Source organism: Vollenhovia emeryi, unplaced genomic scaffold (assembly GCF_000949405.1).
Source record: "Vollenhovia emeryi isolate VEMERY1.0 unplaced genomic scaffold, V.emery_V1.0 DF939155.1, whole genome shotgun sequence".
Classification (NCBI taxonomy): Eukaryota; Metazoa; Arthropoda; class Insecta; order Hymenoptera; family Formicidae; genus Vollenhovia; species Vollenhovia emeryi.
The window spans coordinates 481,560-500,617 of NW_011967211.1; the positions used below are offsets into that span (position 1 = coordinate 481,560).

A 19,058-nucleotide genomic window follows, 5' to 3' on the forward strand; every position below is an offset into this window, starting at 1 on the left:
ATACTTCCCTCTGTATCCAGCCGACATCGCGTGGCTCCGATCTTGGCGGACCTTAAATACCTTTTATAATGTTATACGAGATTAATTAAACTGACATTAATTAATCTTCCCTTTCTTGCACAGCGACACGATAATCCACGAAGGGACAAGCTAATTTAACATAACTTAATTCAAATAATCGATCTCGGTGCCGAAAGGTCGATGAAGCAACGTCGAGCGTTGATTGTGAGAAATGCACGTAAACATCTTCATCAATCTCCGTTACTCCTCACGAAATTATGATATTGTTTATCATCGTTACGGAAGACTTTCCCCATAATTTTTATTGTATGTCTTAATTGTACATTCGACGAAGTATTCGCCGACATATCGCCGTGCTATACGTAGTGGTGTGACATTTTGATGTTATTTTTTGGCATTTTTGCGTTTTGTTTTTCCAGATTTTGCGTTATTTTGATGTTATTTTTTAGGCACCTTTTGCGTTTTGTTTTTTCCGGATTTTCCATTATTTTGATAATGTTTTTGACAATGCCGTGGCCAGAGGTGGGCAGGGCTTCAATAAGACGACTTAGGCCCGGTTTCACCAACGTCGCTTAGTTTAATTCGTTCTGTGTCTCTTTCGAACTGTTACTTTAGAAAGAGGCAAAGAACTCTCTAAAATTTGTGGAGTGAAAATACTGCCATGGAGCGAAATGTTTACTCCGTTGGAATTAATATTCACTCTGTTGGAGGAAATATTCACGCCAATAGGGTGAACATTTCACTCCATGGCAGTATTTTCACTCCACAAATTTTAGAGAGAACGAATTAAGCTAAGCTTAAAGCTAAACAACGTTGGTGAAACCGGGCCTTAATGTTTTGTTAGATCAATTTACGACATATATTAAGGCTAAACATATGTTAAAAAATGTAACATAAAACATAACATATTGAAATTGCATGGAACAACCCAGATAACATGCATGTCTAAAAGACATCTTTAAGATGTCTTTAACATGTCTTTTAGACATCTTTTAGACATACACGTCTAAAAGATATCTTAAAGACGTTTTAAAGAAGTCTTGAAGATGTCTTTTAGACAAGCATGCGTTATCTGGGAAATTACTGAAATTACATATATTATTTGCAGGCTATAAAAGTAGTAACATGTCTTTAAAAAAGTAAACAAAAACTAGTCTTAGGCATAAATCTCTTTGGTTTAGGATACAATGTTGACGTTAGAAATGTTTACTAAGAAAAGTTGCGATTTTTATTTTGCGTTATTTTGCGTGTTGAGGGTCACTTTGCGTTATTTTGCGTTTTAAAAACGTGTTAAAACGAAGTTGGAGACTCCAAAAGATAAAGAAATGACATTAAAAACATTCCTGGGGGGCATGTTGCGATATTTTGCGTATAAAGATAACATAAGAATGCCGCACCTCTAACTATACCAATTACAAGAGTGACGTCTTTTTACTTATCGCTTTGAAAATAGATGAAAACATTCTTACACATCAAAACAGGAAAACCGAAGGCGTTCTATATGATAAACTTACTTGTATGTAAGAACTTTATATACGTCCGTGTATCTATTACATAAATTATTAATCTGTGCGATTATGTAAGTGGAAGCCGGCTCGAGCGGAGTAGAAGACGATGCGTGCGTTGTATACTTTAATTTCATTGTTTCCAAAACGTGCAAGAGCTTCCAATGTTTGAACTCTTATTAGTATTCAGTAATCACAAAGTTTGACCGATAAATCGCGACGTTATCTAATACAGCCACGCTGATACGCATGTAACTCTTCTTCAACATATCTTGTTGTCGTCAGACCTTGGCGAATAAATAATTGTTACATAATCCAACGAAGTGAAAGAAATGCCGTAGATGTATTTAAACAAAGAGAAAGTCGGAAATCTGAAAACCGCAATTTAAAAATATTAAATTGTAAGAACGCGAGGATGAAATATTATACTGTCTCCTTGCATCGAATTAAAGTTCCTTAAAATAATGTCAATAACAGCTCGATATCGTCTTTTCTCACGCGTCTTGGAAACAATGAAGTTACATCAAGGTATTTGCTATTTTTACGCGCGCATCGTGCCCCACTTGATGCGCTTCCGTTCGAACCGGTTTCCACTTATTATCTCTATTGAGAAAAGAGAGTCCCCGGACATTTTCCCGCAGAGGTCAGCGAGCCAAGGCTCCCATGGCGGACCGTGGACACGGGCGGTCGTCGTCGAAAAAGGGGCCTAATCAAAGTGAGCGGCCTATAAGAGCGAGCCTCAACAGATGTCTGGTTCAGTATAGTTGGCGTAAGGCGAGCTGGACACGTTATTTATCCGCGCGTGTATTAGCCGGATATCGCGATATTCGTACTCGTTTGTGTGTACATTTGCTCGTCGATCTTGTGTGCTGCTAAGTCAAAATTATCAGTTCCCTGTATTATCAGTTCTTAGAACAGAACGGTTATTAGGAAGATATCCGCGGTGTTGAACGATTACATCCCTAAGTGCATGAGATAAAGACGGTCGAAGTCGATTTAAAGACTGTGAAGTGCTCGTTAAAGCCGAGGAAGCCGAGGAGCGTCGAAATAAAGGTCGCTGGTGCCTCCTACGTCTATATCAGGATTGTCGTAGATTCGCGCTCGATCGAATTTGACCACATTATTGGGACTTGCACACGTTGCAAATTCAACAAAATCAAAGTTTCATCCCTCGTCAGGCGGTGCAAACAACTGCTCGCGGAACAGCAATGCTATGTAAGATGTAAACCTTGAATGTAAATTGGATATTCGCTAAGATACTCGCACGCGAAATTGAAAGGCAAATCAAGATTTGCCTCTTCGTGTGTCCAAGTTATTTAGCCTAACTGTATGTCTAGTATCACACACACAGACACACACGCACACACACAAGCGTATAGATCTGATGACAGTTGCTGAAGGTGACGTCGTTTCCAACTTGATCGATTATTCAAAAGGCTATAATACCTCCGGAAATACACAAACCAAGGCTATTAGCTTGTAGTTGAAAGTCAGAGAGCAGGTATCGCTTTAACTAAGTGACTATACAATCGATAGCAAAGACTTTCGCAGTACCGTGACCGACGGTATCGCGTCGCTTAATTCGACTTAGTCATCGTGACGGGAGGAATCAATTGTCGCTTATCCCTCCTTCGTGTCATTCGCGTTTCTTCGCCAAGTTCGCTCGTTACACGCGATACGATAAACGGAGCCGAGATTGCCGGGTGAGAATTGCGCCTCCATCCGGATGTTCCCGGAGTAGCGAGAGGCTGACAGACGGGAGGAGGCCAAGTTTCTGCGAAAGTGCTTTACGCCGTGAATTACGATCCGCAGACGGGAGTGCAATGTTCGCCGGGGAGATGAATGAGACGACCCGCGCGTGAAGTCGCGGCTCCACGTGACTTTCATTCCCGGCCGAGAGACCGGGAGAGGAAGGAAGTTGAACTAGATCGTAAGTTTTCTCTTCTTTTTTTTTTATATCTTCTCCGATACTCATTCATTTTGCAGTATTGCGCTCAGTTCTGGAACACATCCCGTTTCATACGGTGCTCCATGGAAGATATTTACGCAATCACGTAGAACGAATGGAGTATTCGATGAAGAAATCATTGGTTTTCGTGTTCTTGACTTTCTTAAAATCATTTTACGATATACACAGAATGCGATATAAATAAAATCTTGTTTCATTAAAAGTATAACATATTTGCGAAAATGTAAAATTACGATGTGCTTGAGCGTACAACGAATTATTTCAAGAGACATTTATTATTCTTACGAATAATGTTTAGCCTCAAAAGAGGCTAAACAAATGTGAAATTTGGATGAATATTTATTACCTATATGTTTAAAGAATTGTAAACATGTAATCGGTTCAAGCGTCGACTTATCGAACATTTTCAAAATGTAGATATCACAAATAAGCAGATAATATTAGGATATATCGTAATTCTTTAATGTACATATCTATATGAGTGTGAGAGTAAAACTTATCAAACGAAGAGTCTATCTTTCTGATCATAATATCGTTATGACGTAAATATCATGTGTAATTTAGCTAACGAATCCTTTGAAAGTTGACAACAAGATTTCGAGGTCTTGTTTATGTTTTCCTACAAAGCTGAAAACAAATTAAAATGTGAGCAAGCGTAATAACTTTTAAAAAGCGTGAAGAAAGATTTTACATATAAAGAAATGTGTTCGTTATAAATAAAGTACAAAATGGAAACAAGCAGACAAATTGGATGAATAACAATATTTTATCTCTACTGTTGGAAACGATTATTTTTATTACGTGTTGTATATTTAAACTATAGCAATGATGTTAGGAATATATTTTGCGTCAATTTCCCGCGTTGATTTCGATGTATTCGGTAATTAATACAAAATATAATCATGTTTTTAAAGAAGCAATTTGAAGTTGATGTACATACGTTTCTTTCGTACATTTCCATTTCAAAATAAGATGTCGTTTCATATATAATCATAAAATATCCACGATTTTGCATAATCTTTTGCATTTCTGTGGTTATGAAATTATCGCCATTTATCTTAAAACAGGTTTGCACGTAATAATCTTGTAATAAGAACTGAATTTATGTGTCTAGAGGATATTCTTGTGTTTTCCGGTAGGGGACAGGATTGAAGTCTCAAGAATTCTTTGGATTACATAATGCGGGACGGACACTGCAGTAAGGTGGCGGTGCCAACAAGAGCTTGTTGGTGATAGATGTAGTGATCGAGACGTCTATCTCGCGAAGAGGAGAGGTACAGATTATCCAAGATATTTGAGTATTTCAGCTATCGCGATTGACTGGAATCGATATGTCTCTCGAGACGAGGTAACATACGAGTATCTGAAATAAATTAAAAATTGTACTTATCGAAATAGATTAGAAGATGTACTTTTACTTTCGAAAATTGTTACAGCGAGGAAGGACGTGCCATGATGGGCTACTATTCGACAGACGAGAATTCATCATTCGTCGAGCATAATAACAATAATAACAACGTTAAGACTGAAAAGGGCGATTTGAGGGAAGCAACTGTGCAATCTTCATCGAATTCGAAGGCAGTGCTTGCGCAGGTGAAATATATAACAATATATCAAAATACATATATAATTGCTTATATTTGAGACAACTTTCTTTAATATTTACATCGTTGAACGAAATCATTAAATGGTAATGCATCTGCAGTGAAATGCGTAAAGTCTGAAAAATTGTCAACGTATTAAACAACTACTGCAAAGGATTACCGTGCGTGACAAATTTTTCCCTTTATTTACTGTCATTCACATGTAAACTGATAACTTTCGCACAAAAGGAAATTTGCAACGCGGCGCACTGCATGCTCAACGATGCGCGATCAACGTAGATATTCTGGATTAGTGCCAGAACATTTTTCTGTTTAAAAATAGGTGGAAAGGTACCAAACACAACACATACCTCTACCATTTTTCATCACCCGTGCTATCTTATTACTCGTTTTATCTTCTCGATGGAAAAATGTAACGCGATGCATCACCTGTAACAATATATAAATGTTACTTTCACAAACTGCTGAGCACGGGATTATACTGACGTACTTTTAGCAAAACATAAAATTTTAAGTTCTAAGTAAATAACCGCAGTTACTACGAAGCATAAATTGTGTCTTTTCAGTGTCTCTGTGATGCATGGAAATTACATTGCGCCGTAACAAATAAAATTGTGCTTCTCTCAGTAAAATCCCCGCTCATACACTTGCTTATATTTTTTTGCCCGCGATGCGCTATTTGTTGCCTTTCCCAAGATACATATCTGCATATCTCGGGCAGCGAGAATTCTGTTAAAGCGTATTTTTACCTTGAACGTCGCACGGCGCATAAATATCTTTGCAGCTTACGTCATGTGTCTATGAAGCTGCAGAAACGAGACAAATTCCACGCGATATAATAGCGATTTAAGTTTCGTAGAAAGAGAGCAGCGAAGCAATAGTAAATCCTGGCTAGTTGTCAACCACAGGTTTCTTATCCTCTTTCCGATTAGTTCGGGCTTGCTCTTGTACATGACGTATCTGTTTGGGAATTGTTCCAAAGTTCTTTCTCGCGACTTCAGCTCTTCGACGAAAGAACTGAGCAAAAGAGCCGAAGAGCATATGTACTTTTCAACCGTTAATCTTTCACCGCAGTAAAACTTTCGCATGTCCAAACTTATACATACCAATCAATTATACACATCAATCACTTAACTGGCATTTTTTCGTTACTTCGATTTGCGGTGGTATTTAGTGGTAATTGAGTCGGCAATATTAATTGAGGCAGATATTGCAGCCGAGCACCTCTCCATTAATTTGTACCATTGTATTGGATAAAATATTCCGAAATAATAGCGCTGTAACAATTGCGGCGAATACAATCAAATGATTAACGATTGCATTGTTCGTCGATTAAAGTGTTTAGTAACAGGTGCAGTATTGTTGGTGGCAACGGGTGGTGGCATACCGATTGGTTACAGCGCCGTTTTACTGCCGCAATTGTCCGAAGAAAATAACAGTACCTTGCACGTGGATCGCGAAACCGGTTCCTGGATAGGTAAGACGTTTAATAATCCTGTGTTTTCAACAAGAAGCTAGAAACTATTTAAAATATTTCAACGAGATTGAGAAATTTTCATTTTGAAGGAATACATTTTTATAAAGTTTCATCTTTTTTCCCCGAAAAAGGATTCATATCATAGAATGTTTCACACTGAGTGAATCGAGAAGTGAATTTCTGTACATTTGACAATATGCGTGAGATCTCGTCGTAGACCTTGCGAGTTCAAGAACCTACAAGCAGGTTCAAGGTTGCGCTATCACCCTCGTATAAATGAAGCCACCGCCGTCAATCATTGTAAACTGTATTCTGTAACTGACCTACATACTGTCTCATTGGGTAATTGGACTTGTCTCTTTACCAATGAGTGTCAAGGCCAAGTTCGTGTAGGAAGGATACCGCTTGAAGTGAATGTGTGTGAGCCTTGATAACGCGCAATGTCATTATTAAATGATCACAAAAAAAAGCGTACGACCCTTCACAAGTGCCTCCGTTTTAAATTGGTCGGGCGATCCCTTTATAATCCGCGGAGTGGCAGAGCGAGGGCAACGGCCGGAACATGAATTTTAATGGTTTTCTTTATACCTCCTCATTTATCTCGCGTGCATATCGCGTATGAGCCCCGCAAAATACATTTGCCATCCTAGACGTACAGCGTACATACATGGCGAAAAACAACGGTGTTTCGCACAAAATGCGGTATCTCTACTTACGGCGTGAAAATATATTTTATCACGTCGTAAAATTTGCAACGCCCAGCATTATACATTTCACAATTTGCAAATGTCGGATGTGCGCTAGCATAAAAGTCATGCATTTACACGAAGCCACATAAGAGTCCGCTATATCGTTTTATCGTTCAATAAGAAGCAATAAAATGTCTTTGAAAAGAAAACAGAGTGAATCTTGGCCACAAGTTAGATTAATTCGGAGAAAATAAAGATTAATGTAAAAAATATAATTTAATAATAAACCAACGATACCCAATTTTAACGACCCCTACGCCGGCCAATGTTTTTTATTTTAAAAATCAATACATGTTACAACGTTTTGGTCCCAGATTTGGACCCTTATCAAGTAATCTGAAATCGCGTACAACTTTGCACGAACATTTCTTAATAAATTGATCACAACGAAAAGAAATGTTCGTGCAAAGTTATACATGATTTCATTGCTTTTGGAGCGAAGTCTGTTTAGTAGAAAATTCATTGTTAGATTGTGTACTCGTTGCGAAAAAAGATTTGTGATTGAATTTGGACGTTAAAAACCTACTGTCTCATATTAAAAATCTATCTCATAATAGAGGACTTTCCTCTATTTGACGTTGAAGTTAAAGTTTTCAGTTATTTCAAAACTGGAAATTGAAATACAGACACGCAATCTCTCCCTTTTTTCATACGTCTGTTCACAAAATCGCGCTTAAGGCGATCGAGTGTGGCTTAAAGGAGCTACTCTGAAAATATGTGAATCACGTACGTGTTGAAAGTCTGTTGACGAATGCATAAGTTGCAAAGTCGAATCTCGATTCGACTTCGCGACTTATGTGAGTCGCTTGTGGGTGGTTTTCACATGGATAATCTCGCCGTTACCGTCCGGAATTTATTTTGCCATCTATCACGAGCGACTCTGGCAGCTGCATGCATCTTTTATAATGTTCGTTTGGCGATTTCTAAAAGTCCCAAGAATCATTCTATCACTGAAGGTGACCAGAATCCATCATTCATACAGTCGTATCAACACATAAAAATATTTTATTACACGTATTATTAATGTATCAGTTTTTAGCGTGTCGCAAATCGTTTCTTGACGTCTAAAACTCGATTTTAATCGAAAATTAGATATACGATACGCCAAAGAAATATATTTGCAGCTTTATAATAAGAATGACTCAAATCTATAATTTGTAAGTCTATTTTAAACACAATTTTATGTCTCAGGAGGAAATTTATACATAACATAATAAACCATGAAACGAAATTGGAAACTCATGTTACTATATTATTAAATTAATAAGAAAATGGGTCGCACGATAAAATTATCTTATTCGTGCTTTTATATATTCAGGGACTTTTTTCTTGAGTCGTGAATGTCGCAGCTGTCCTGCGTTTGTCCGATTAAACTTGGATAACTGTAAAATCACCCTTCTCTGACAAAGGGTATGTGTAACGAATCCCTTTAGTTTCATTAAAGCAGAGGCAACACGATAAAAAGACAAACTCGATGTACAGCGCCTCACTGTGTGATACTGATTGCATTCCTTGTGAATGCGCGGAGAATGTCGATAGCCTATGGAGGCAAGAAGAAGTGGGATTGCAATTTGCATTAATTAGTGCTACGAGCATTCCGCAACGGCACAAGAATTTCGTTCATGTATATCGGATATCAATGAGGGATTAATAGCAAGATCATCGCGACGTCGTTATTCCAAGTTTTTACTTCCTCCAGTTAAAATAGTTGTCACTTGGGTGACTTTCTGTACTGCATCACTCCTTTAATTATAAAATGTAAATTTTTACGATACGGACAAACTTTTCTCGTTCCCGGCGAGAACGCCCGAGCTTGTATCTACGCTCATAATCGTCTCAAATTCAAGTGTGCAACGATGTACTTATAATCTTATCCCCTTAAGTCGCTGAATAAAAGCAAGAGTAATCCGACTCGACGGCTCTTCCCGCGACGTTGTTTGAAAATTTCAGTGTATTATTTCCTGCGCAAGGCACCGTGTAACGTATCGATAATCATGTACGCGATTACGAGCGTGTCGTTGCGAGTTAAACTTTTAACATTTAGAACAGAGCATCCTACGTTCAGTCCAATAATAGTGTGGTTTACCTACCCATGTGATCGTAAATAGACCGTTAATTGCTCTGTTACGTTTCACGGTGTACAATAACATTTTAACAAAGCTCGTAAGAATTTTGCAGCTACGCGCCGTTTAATAAACGTTTATTAAGGCACAAATCTACATTTACGTCGTACTCGGCCTTCAATTTCATTAACTTTTTATGGCACACAAATTCCTAAACGAGAAAAGCGTGTTATTTCAATTTCCTCCCTGCCTACAATGCAAAAGAGTCCGGATCGTTGAGGAGACTGACAGAAAAATAAGGATAATATATTTTTGGCGAGACGCCCGCCTAGAGTGTAGAGAGGTGCAGGTTTCAACCCTGGCTGAGGTAACATTTTATCAATAAATTTTCTGTGTTTAAAACACACCGCCAGTTATGGTTGATTAGAAGCTTAATCATTGTTAGTCACGTACTGGCGTCAAACAATTCTTGAAGTTATTTATATACACCTAGACCGAATAATGGCGGTCAAGTGGCGGGGGGGGGGGAGGGGGAAGAGGAAGGGAACGGGGATACGTAAAATATTGCGTTTCGATAGTGCTGTGTACAACCGACAATCCGCATCGGTGCGCAGTTCACAAAAGTGGAAAATATACGCGTAGACAACATCTATACTGTTATTGCGACAAATATTATCATATGCCTCGGTGGTCGAATTGGTGAGACGCCCCGCCCAGAGTGTAGGGAGGTCCAGGTTCAAACCCTGGCCGAGGTAATATCTTTCGCAATAAATTTTCTTTGTTTGAAACACATCGCCGGTTATGGTCGATTAGAAACTTAATCGTTGATATTTTGTTAAACGTGTGGATTGATGCGATTGTTAAAGCGATGAATTATTTTGCTGTGCAGCCGCAGTTCACAGCCTGGCCACTCCTATCGGCTCGTTGTTATCAGGACCTCTCCTCGATACGATCGGTCGGCGAGGTAGCCTTCAATTGTCAGTGATTCCCCTGTGCGTAGGCTGGTTGATCATCGGCTTGTCGAGGAGCGTGACTGCTATTCTAGTAGGAAGAGTCGTCTGCGGCGTGTCAGTCGGGTTCATGGCGGTGCCTGCACAGGTGCGAATTCTAATTTAAATTTTATGACAGACATTTGAATAATACGAGATTTATGATAAAAGGATTTCCGACTGATTCCGAAGTTGGACGCAAATCAACGTTGCCTTTTTTTATACACAAAAAAATAATATTGAAAATCGATTCAGTCTACGCGCGCTTTCAGTTAATTTATTCATTATTAATCGGATATTCGCTATATTAAAATATTGCTCGGCGTGACGAGGTTTTAATAACATTTAGCGCATAATGACATTAATACAATTATCTTTCTTCCGGTCGGTTCAATTCCTCTCTGATCACGAATGAACTTTTGCCATTTGATCTGCTGTTTGACTTTTACTGTTCATTTTATCGATTGGTTTCGTTACTTGTTACTATTTAATTTCACTACTGATATCGTAGCGAAACTTTATGGCATTGCTAGTGAAATATCTACCACTCTTCTTCTGATATCCATACGAATACATTTAAACTATTGCACAACTGCGATGGAATCAATGAGAAATTCTTTTACTTGAAATTTTTTTCTATTCTGCTTTTTATCTTTAATTAAGCGGTTCCATTATTTATTTGTATGTTATTTGTTGAAACTTGATTGATATTAAGAGGTGACTGTTACAAACTGTGTACTGTGGTCTGTAAATTAGGTGCTGGTAGGAGAAACGGCTTATCCAGCTCTTCGTGGCTTCCTGGTAGTTGGCTCGTTTGCCGCGTATTGCGCCGGAATCCTGCTAGTTTATGCTCTCGGTGCTTCTTTTAATTGGGACATCGTGGCCTTCTACGCCATTATACTTCCTGTTTTGGCTTTTATTGCTCTTTGCTTGATACCCGAAAGTCCCGCCTGGCTCATTAGACGGAAGAAAATTGATGAAGCCAAGAAAGCCCTTTTGTGGCTCAGAGGTGGCAATACGGAGGAGGTAGGAACTTATTTCGAAATTTTCTTATTTCACCTATATATGTACGAGCCTTTTATCAAACGTACTACACTACGAAGCCACCGTGAAAATGTTATAAGCGATTAAAAGAGTCTTAATTAATTAGATGACCACGGAGATAGAGCTCCTGGACGCAAGCATAAAAGCTGATCTCGCTAGAAAGCCTGTAAATACGTCGTTTAAGAAGCAGGTCTCCTCAATGTTATCTACAATTCGCGATCCGGGCGTGTTGAAACCACTGATAATCATCAACGTATTTAACGTGCTTCAATTAAGCAGCGGAACGTACATTATTGTCTTTTATGCCGTTGACATGATCAAGGACATGGGTGAGAAAAAGTTTTAACGTCTTTTGGCGAAACATTAATCTCCTGCACGAAAACTTTGTGATGAAAATATCTAAATTAGACGATATAACGAAAGTGAACATTTTTAAAGAAAGATGTGCACGCCATGTATGAATAAAGATGTATACGCAAAAATATTATATTAGGCACGAAGATCCAATACGACTGTCACAGACTTTTCTGTTATGTAACAGCAAAAATTTTGATAATGCTATTTCTCGTAGGTGACGGCAACGTGGATAATTATTTGGCAGCTGTGGTGACGGCAGTCATCAGGTTCATCTTCTCCCTCGCCTCTTGTGTTTTGTTACTTAAAATGGGTAGGCGAACCTTAGGCATAGCTTCGGCAGTAGGCACATCCTTGTCTTCGTTGGTTCTGGCAGGATATTTGGCCGCCAGGAAGGAGGGATCTTCCGTGGACGTGAGTGTGACTGATGAGTTTTATGTTTTTCAATTTGTCTAATGTGTTAATAAACTTAATGAAAAAATTTCAGGTCTACGTGTTGGCCGTGTGCCTGTTGGTTTACGTCGGTGCGAACACCGTGGGACTATTAACGCTTCCTGGACTGATGACTGGTGAACTGATGCCTCTGAGAGCTCGTGGCATTGGCGGCGGATGCATCTTTTTCATCTTCAATCTGCTTCTATTCTTCATGACCAAGTGCTTCCCATGGGTAAAAAGCACCGCATTATAAGATTCAAAAGTTATAATTTATACTCATTCTGCCAGGAAAATTTTACCAGGAATATATAAAAAATATATATATATGAAAATTTTAACGTTCTACATACTTCTCTGAATTTATCGAAATCACATATAACGATAGATATTTTAATAGGTAAATAGTCTAGTTGGCACAACGGGAATCTTCACTATCTTCGGCATCTTCTCCCTTTTGGAAGCGATTTTCATTTACCTCGCTTTACCAGAAACGAAGGATCGTACGCTTCAAGAAATTGAAGAATACTTTCAAGTAAGAAAATTTAATTAAGACATGGACCGAGTTTATTAATAGCAACAGTATGAATATATAATTGTGTTTCCACAGAAAAGTAACTTCTTATGGATAACTAGAACACAAACGAAAAAAACGAAGAGACAGGACGCACGTATAACTGCAAATACTGAACCTAATCGTTTAGTCTCTCTACTAGAGTTTAAATAAGAACAAAACGTGATTAAAATTTATATACGGCTGCGATAATATTTTATATATGAGACATAATTGTACATTTTTAATATTTAAAGTTAATTCTGTAAAAATATTGCGTTGTCGTGTGCGAAATATGTGCGGTTAAATATTATATTAAATAAGTGAAAACTGTAGAAAAGTAACTTATATATATATATATATAATATATTCTTAAGTTAAACAAATCTATTTAAATTTTACAATTGATATTTCAATAAAATAGATTTTATGATAAGAGTATTTCTGATTGATTCCGTTGCAATTAATTGATCAATTACATGCGCCTTTATTTAAACAACGGCAGAAGCGGCATATGTTATCAGTATGGAAATATGTAACGGAAACCTTCGTGCATAATTTTATTCATTAATCGATAGTACCTCATGTATTTTTTTTGCAAAATTACCAAATGATATTCATGTTATAATAATGATATAAAATAACGAGAACATTAAGTGAAATTTAATACGTAAGATTATAACCTAATTCGATTATATTATATAAACGGCTACATCGTGAGAGAGTAATTTCTATTTTTATCATAAAACGTATATAAATTAAGAAAATAAGATAATGTAATTATTGCGTGTATGTGTAATTGATACTCGTTCAACGACTGTATCGATAATAATTGTGTGTCTCGTAAAAACCTAATTTTATTGTTATGATTTAATTATATGTTATTATGCGCTTCGTGTAATTTTTATAAGAGATATTTTGATAAGATATTTTATAAGCTGCATAAAGAGGATTTTTATTATACATTTTGCATTGTACTAATGTTTTGCATTTCATTATATTCAATTATATACATACGTTGTACGTTTTAGCATTATATTTTATAATTTTATATTGTATTCGATTCTTCTTTCTTTTCTTTCTTTCTCAGCCAATTGATAGACTATTCTATCTCAATCCACTCCAAGCCTCTTCCAAAAGTCTCCATGCCTGTCGGCATAGTTTCTCTGGAAGGACTTTGCATATTAAAACGCCACGCTTGCCAGGCGTGTTGGCCAATGCCTTTGTTCATCACCCAAGTGAGAATCGTTTTAATATCGATTGACGAGTCATTTCTCGCTGGGCAGAGGTAGACTCCTTGCTCGACTTTTGAACGTTAAACTCTCCTTTACATTTGTACGTTCATAGAGAGGGTAAGATACGCGCCGACTCCAGCTGAATGGTACCCGACTGCACTATTCAGAGAAAGAAAAAAAAGTCAGACTTTAAAAAGCTGTACAAAAGGCCGCCGGCTGCCTTGGTAACGTGAAGAAGATCAAAGTCAATCTCTCTCAAAAGCAACGAGCGGGACGCAAAATTCACAGTAGAACGCTAAGCCGTGATAACAATTACGTTGATAACATCTACGATGCTTCTTGTGTTCGTTCACGTAATACCCATACAGCACGCATGTCTAAAAGACATCTTTAAGACGTCTTTTAGATGTGTATGTAAGACGACTTAAAGACGTCTTAAAGATGTCTTTTAGACATGCGTGCTGTATGGGTAAATGTCTACGCGACACGCTGAGGGATTCGTGTATCTAGAACGCTTATCAATTTCCCGGGAGGTTACCAGTTTCTTCCGAGAGAGGTGGTGATCGATTGAAAACCGACAATATCTAGTCGGAATTGAATTTGGATCTTCGGCCCCAGAACAGCGTACAACTCTTTGTGCCACGATCGCCACGATCATATTTGATTATAATATTAAATCATATGTAAAAGTAAGAAAAAAAGAACTGCTTATTGTAATCGGCGGATATGGGGAACTTTTATGTTTATCGACTAGTTTTTATCGAATTTAATTTTATTTGAACTTTATTAGATGTGTTTTTACAGATATGGTTTTGGAGATAAAGTTTACTGTAATCATTCTTGTATATGTTTGAACACACATTGACACTGGAATAAAACTTTATTATCCTCTCAACTGTCTTTCTCTTCGTACATGTATAGACATGTCTATAATTACTATACACTTTTTGTATATTTATGAATATACTTCTTTGACGTGTATATATTCGCTTTCCGATACATTTCCCTCCAATATATTATTTGTAGAGTTCTAAACGTACAGTTGACAGAATCATTAATTATTCATAACATTATAATCTCGTAAAAATAAAAATGAAAATTGGCCTGAATAAATTACTAAAAAAAAAAAAGAGGGAAAATTATAATGATGCACGTTTTACAATTTTACTCTCTGTAGTCTTCGTTCCCTGAATTCCTAGAATAATAACTGCGTCGTATTTGACATAATCGCGATTATTGTTCATGATGCGTATCATCGTTTATCATGAATATCGTTTATCTGAGTTAAGGATGACTTCAAACTACGCTGCATCTAGTATGATCACAAAAATGAACAATTGATTCATATAATATCACGAACTGCTCAAATTTAGCGATAATGCACTGGTAATTATAACATCATTTAAGCGTGAGGATTGCGGAACTTCTCTCCGGCATATTTCGCGGCCGCGCCAAGCTCCTCCTCGATACGTAAAATCTGATTATACTTGGCCAAGCGTTCCGAGCGGCAGGGCGCGCCCGTCTTAATTTGGCCTGTCGAGAGACCAACGACCAAGTCGGCGATAAACGTATCTTCCGTCTCTCCAGAACGATGAGAGACCATGGTACCCCAACCGTTACTCTTGGCGAGATTATGAGCGTTGATAGACTCGGTCACGCTACCGATTTGATTGACTTTTAACAGCAGACAGTTGCAGGCTTTCTTCTCAATAGCCGTCTTGATTCTGTAAAATGAAAGCGTACATAGTAAATAGTAAAATTTATAGTTTAATTTCTACCCATAAGCAAGTTTAAGTAAACACGGTAGGTAAAGCTTGTTTTTTATGCGTCACCTCTCGGGATTCGTGACGGTAAGATCGTCACCGACAATTTGAATGGGGGTGGCAGCGGTCATGGACGTCCAAGAATCCCAGCCGTCCTGATCGAAGGGATCCTCAATCGATACGATCGGGAATTCTTTGACAAACTCCAAGTATAAGTTCTTCAGCGCTTCTGGTTCCAGATACGTGCTCGGATCAGATTTCTCGTTCTTAAAATCCAAGTCGTACTTCCCGTTTTTGTGGAACTCGGAGGCGGCTACGTCCATGCCGATTTTGATCTTTCCTTCGTAACCAGCGGTCTACAAATTCAGAACAAAATTATTGTTAGATAACAGTAATGGTAAAGTGACGAATACTCGAGTTATAAATCTTTCAGTTTACCTTAATGGCGTTTATGATCAAATTAAGGGCTTCCTTGTTTTCCAAGATGTTCGGTGCAAAGCCGCCCTCGTCGCCGACCGCTGTGGCGTCGAGACCGAACTTCTTCTTGATTCCTGCCTTCAGGTGGTGGTAGACTTCACTGCCCATTTTCATCGCTTCTGTGAAATTGGATGCGCCTGTAGGCAAGATCATGAACTCTTGCATAGCCAGCTTGTTGCCAGCATGAGAACCGCCATTAATAACATTGAATGCTGGCACTGGCAAGACAATGTCATTATTGCCAGCCAACTCAGCAATGTATCTGTAACGAAAAAATATATTTTTTATTACGGTACGTATATTTATATACAGGGTTGGGAAAAGTTACTTTATAAAAGTATCTAGTTACAGTTACAGAGTTTTTTCGCTAAAAATGCAACTAGTTACAGTGACCAGTTACCAGTTGTGAAAAGTAACGCGTTACAATTACAGTTACTCAAAAAGTAACGAGTCTTTACTTTGCAGTTACTTTCTTGCGATACAAATTAAACTATCACATATGCACTTGAATCGTACAGTGTCGATAAAGGCGTTTATGCGCAAAGGCAAGGCCTATTGCGATTTGTGAAGGTTTAAAATATATACAAAGTAACAATTAATGTAATTGAGTTAAGTTACAGTTACAGATAGAGAGAAAGTAACAAAGAAAAGTAACTGTAACTTACAAGTAACGAGTTACCTCCCAACTCTGTATTTATACATATATGTTTATGTGCTTTTATTTTTACGAAAAACTATGTGTAAAAGAACAATTTTTCTTTAAGACAAAGCAGTTTTACATCAAAGCATGAAAGTTTACGTTTCTGAGAGTTTTTAAGAAGACACTATGTTGAGTTAAAAACAAATTATATAAAGGCGTTTATTAGATTATTCAAAAATATTTTAAAATTGTACATAAAATTTTGAAAAAAATAAAATCTTTTTAAAAGAAAATATAAAAAAATAACCTGTTAATAAAAGTACGCCCACCGTGTGTGACAATTTCCGTATAATTCGTGCAAAATAACTTTCTACTGTAAAAATGACCGATTTGTACCAAATATATTTACTTGTATAAAGGTAAGCCTTTTTTCTGAGCACCAGCTTTGCAAACTGCTAAAGAGACACCCAAAATTGCATTCGCTCCAAATTTGGATTTATTCGGCGTGCCGTCCAGCTTCAGCATGAAGTTATCGATCTCCGTTTGCTGCGTAGCCTCCAAGTTGGCCTGGAGAACGAAAGCGCATTTGTCAATTGTTTTTATTAATCATGAATAGCTCTCTCCTCTGTCAAATATTACACGATAGATATTCCGGCATGTATATATCGTACAGAAAGCGATACCTTTAACAATTCAGGAGCAATGATAGAGTTGATGTTTTCAATAGCTTTAAAAACGGACTTTCCATGATACTTTGACTTATCGTCGTCCCTCAATTCCAGGGCTTCGTGAACGCCAGTAGACGCGCCGGATGGTACTGCTGCGCGGAAGAGTCCAAGATCGGTGACAAGATCGACCTAGAAGAGCAGACAATATTAGTAGAAGAATATTCAAGATATCACAGACACGTCTCCGAGATTCAATGATTCACCTCTACTGTGGGGTTTCCACGGGAGTCGAAGATCTGACGAGCCTTGATGCTTTTTATTGGCATTTTGACGCAACTGCTTGTCGACGTGAAGAGCCTTACTGAGATTAGAGAACTGCAACAGAACAGCGCAGGAAAATTATAAGCAGAGTGTGTCGGTTATTGAAGAATAAAAGTCACCTGGCATTTATTATTAAAAAACCTACTTCTAGCTCTCGCGCGTTACGAAGTAAATATATCGCCGTAAATAAACTTAGCTGCTCGTCTCAACGCGATTTCGCCAAAGATGTAGTCTTTTTCTTAGTGTACAATTATACGACTTTTTGTTACAACGATCGTTCGATGTTGCAAATTGCAACAACTGTCACAACAGGAAAATGGAGACGAAATTAAATCCGCAATTTTCGTGCAAAGAAAGAGAACCGTCAGGCAAGCGCATTGCGGCATGGTGCAACTTCTGCTGCACAGAAAATGACAGCAAAAGTTACCAAGTGTAACTTGGAAGACAATTGTATAAGGTTGCATCTTGCGGTTATCAAAGGATTAATTCTGAATTGACAGTTTAACGCTAACTATCGATAAATCGCGGCGGACGTCCGTCGAGCTGTACGTCGACCTTGTCAAGGTCATCGCACGGTCCGGTGTCTAAGAAGACCAATGTCCAGCACCGAGAATATCCGGTTTACGTCAAGAGCGACGTTTACACGCTCAATATCTCACTGTTGGCGAAATTACGATTGTTAACGACCTTGCGTTAACGAGGCTTCGACACGAGACGATGCGGCCGGCACGTAACACCAGCATTTCCTCGAGGCGCGCAGATGGGGAGGCACGCACTCGGGCGAATTTAGCGGAATTTATTTTCCGACCCACTGCGAGAGGCTTGCGATTTTTACCCGACGGACACGGCGCGCGCCGGACGTTGCTCCGAAAATCCTCACCTGACGTGACACGCGTGAGACACTCCGCACGGAACGTTTGACGAGGAGTGAGGAGCTGAGTGACCTAACTGACGACCTCCTCTCGGTCGTGATGCCAAGCCGAGAGCTATCGATTGCAAGATGCACGATATTAGGTTAACGGAGGGACCGGGAAAGGAGCCTGGTCTCTCCCCGCGATGGATGCTGAAATAATCATTCAAGGGGTGGCTTTCTCCCGTCGTTGCCTCCGGGATGTTCGGGAGTCGCATTTGTCGCCGTGCTCCGATTTTGCAAAAAGTCCGTTTCGGCTCTCGAACGCTTTATTCATTGAATTC

The 19,058-nt window shown here is 38.4% G+C and overlaps 2 protein-coding genes across 4 annotated transcripts; one reads left to right on the forward strand and one right to left on the reverse strand.

Moving 5' to 3' along the window:
• The first annotated feature begins 2,266 nt into the window (after nt 1-2,266).
• On the forward strand, nt 2,267-13,818 carry LOC105565066 (facilitated trehalose transporter Tret1-2 homolog). Of its 2 annotated transcripts, XM_012017923.1 has the most exons (12): nt 2,267-2,741; nt 3,339-3,456; nt 4,635-4,843; nt 4,932-5,088; nt 6,438-6,576; nt 10,278-10,486; nt 11,134-11,403; nt 11,528-11,750; nt 11,993-12,189; nt 12,263-12,442; nt 12,608-12,742; nt 12,818-13,818. In XM_012017923.1, the coding sequence occupies exons 3-12, from the start codon at nt 4,827-4,829 to the stop codon at nt 12,932-12,934; spliced, it is 1,644 nt and encodes a 547-aa protein (XP_011873313.1). In that variant the 5' UTR covers nt 2,267-2,741; nt 3,339-3,456; nt 4,635-4,826; the 3' UTR covers nt 12,935-13,818. The 2 variants fall into 2 exon arrangements, with proteins under 2 accessions (XP_011873313.1, XP_011873312.1); XM_012017922.1 differs by having other exon boundaries at nt 2,267-3,456.
• Nucleotides 13,819-14,770: 952 nt separating this feature from the next.
• LOC105565067 (enolase) lies at nt 14,771-19,007 on the reverse strand. 2 transcript variants are annotated; one of them, XM_012017924.1, is made up of 7 exons: nt 18,745-19,007; nt 17,807-17,918; nt 17,559-17,732; nt 17,285-17,442; nt 16,197-16,497; nt 15,828-16,114; nt 14,771-15,719 (listed from the first exon to the last, which is right to left on the reverse strand). In XM_012017924.1, the coding sequence occupies exons 1-7, from the start codon at nt 18,990-18,992 to the stop codon at nt 15,398-15,400; spliced, it is 1,602 nt and encodes a 533-aa protein (XP_011873314.1). In that variant the 5' UTR covers nt 18,993-19,007; the 3' UTR covers nt 14,771-15,397. The 2 variants fall into 2 exon arrangements, with proteins under 2 accessions (XP_011873314.1, XP_011873315.1); XM_012017925.1 differs by lacking the exon at nt 18,745-19,007 and adding an exon at nt 18,552-18,623.
• Between the last annotated feature and the right edge of the window lie 51 nt (nt 19,008-19,058).

Excerpts from the sequence above, each read along its gene's own strand:
- LOC105565066 (XM_012017922.1), top strand. Across the intron at positions 6,577-10,277 it reads CGAAACCGGTTCCTGGATAG|CCGCAGTTCACAGCCTGGCC; the intron begins GTAAGACGTTTA and ends TTTGCTGTGCAG. Across the intron at positions 10,487-11,133 it reads TCATGGCGGTGCCTGCACAG|GTGCTGGTAGGAGAAACGGC; the intron begins GTGCGAATTCTA and ends TCTGTAAATTAG.
- LOC105565067 (XM_012017924.1), bottom strand. The coding sequence starts at position 18,992 with ATGCGACTCCCGAACATCCCGGAGGCAACGACGGGAGAAAGCCACCCC. Across the intron at positions 17,733-17,806 it reads GTGGAAACCCCACAGTAGAG|GTCGATCTTGTCACCGATCT; the intron begins GTGAATCATTGA and ends CTGCTCTTCTAG. Across the intron at positions 17,443-17,558 it reads TTGCTCCTGAATTGTTAAAG|GCCAACTTGGAGGCTACGCA; the intron begins GTATCGCTTTCT and ends TTCGTTCTCCAG.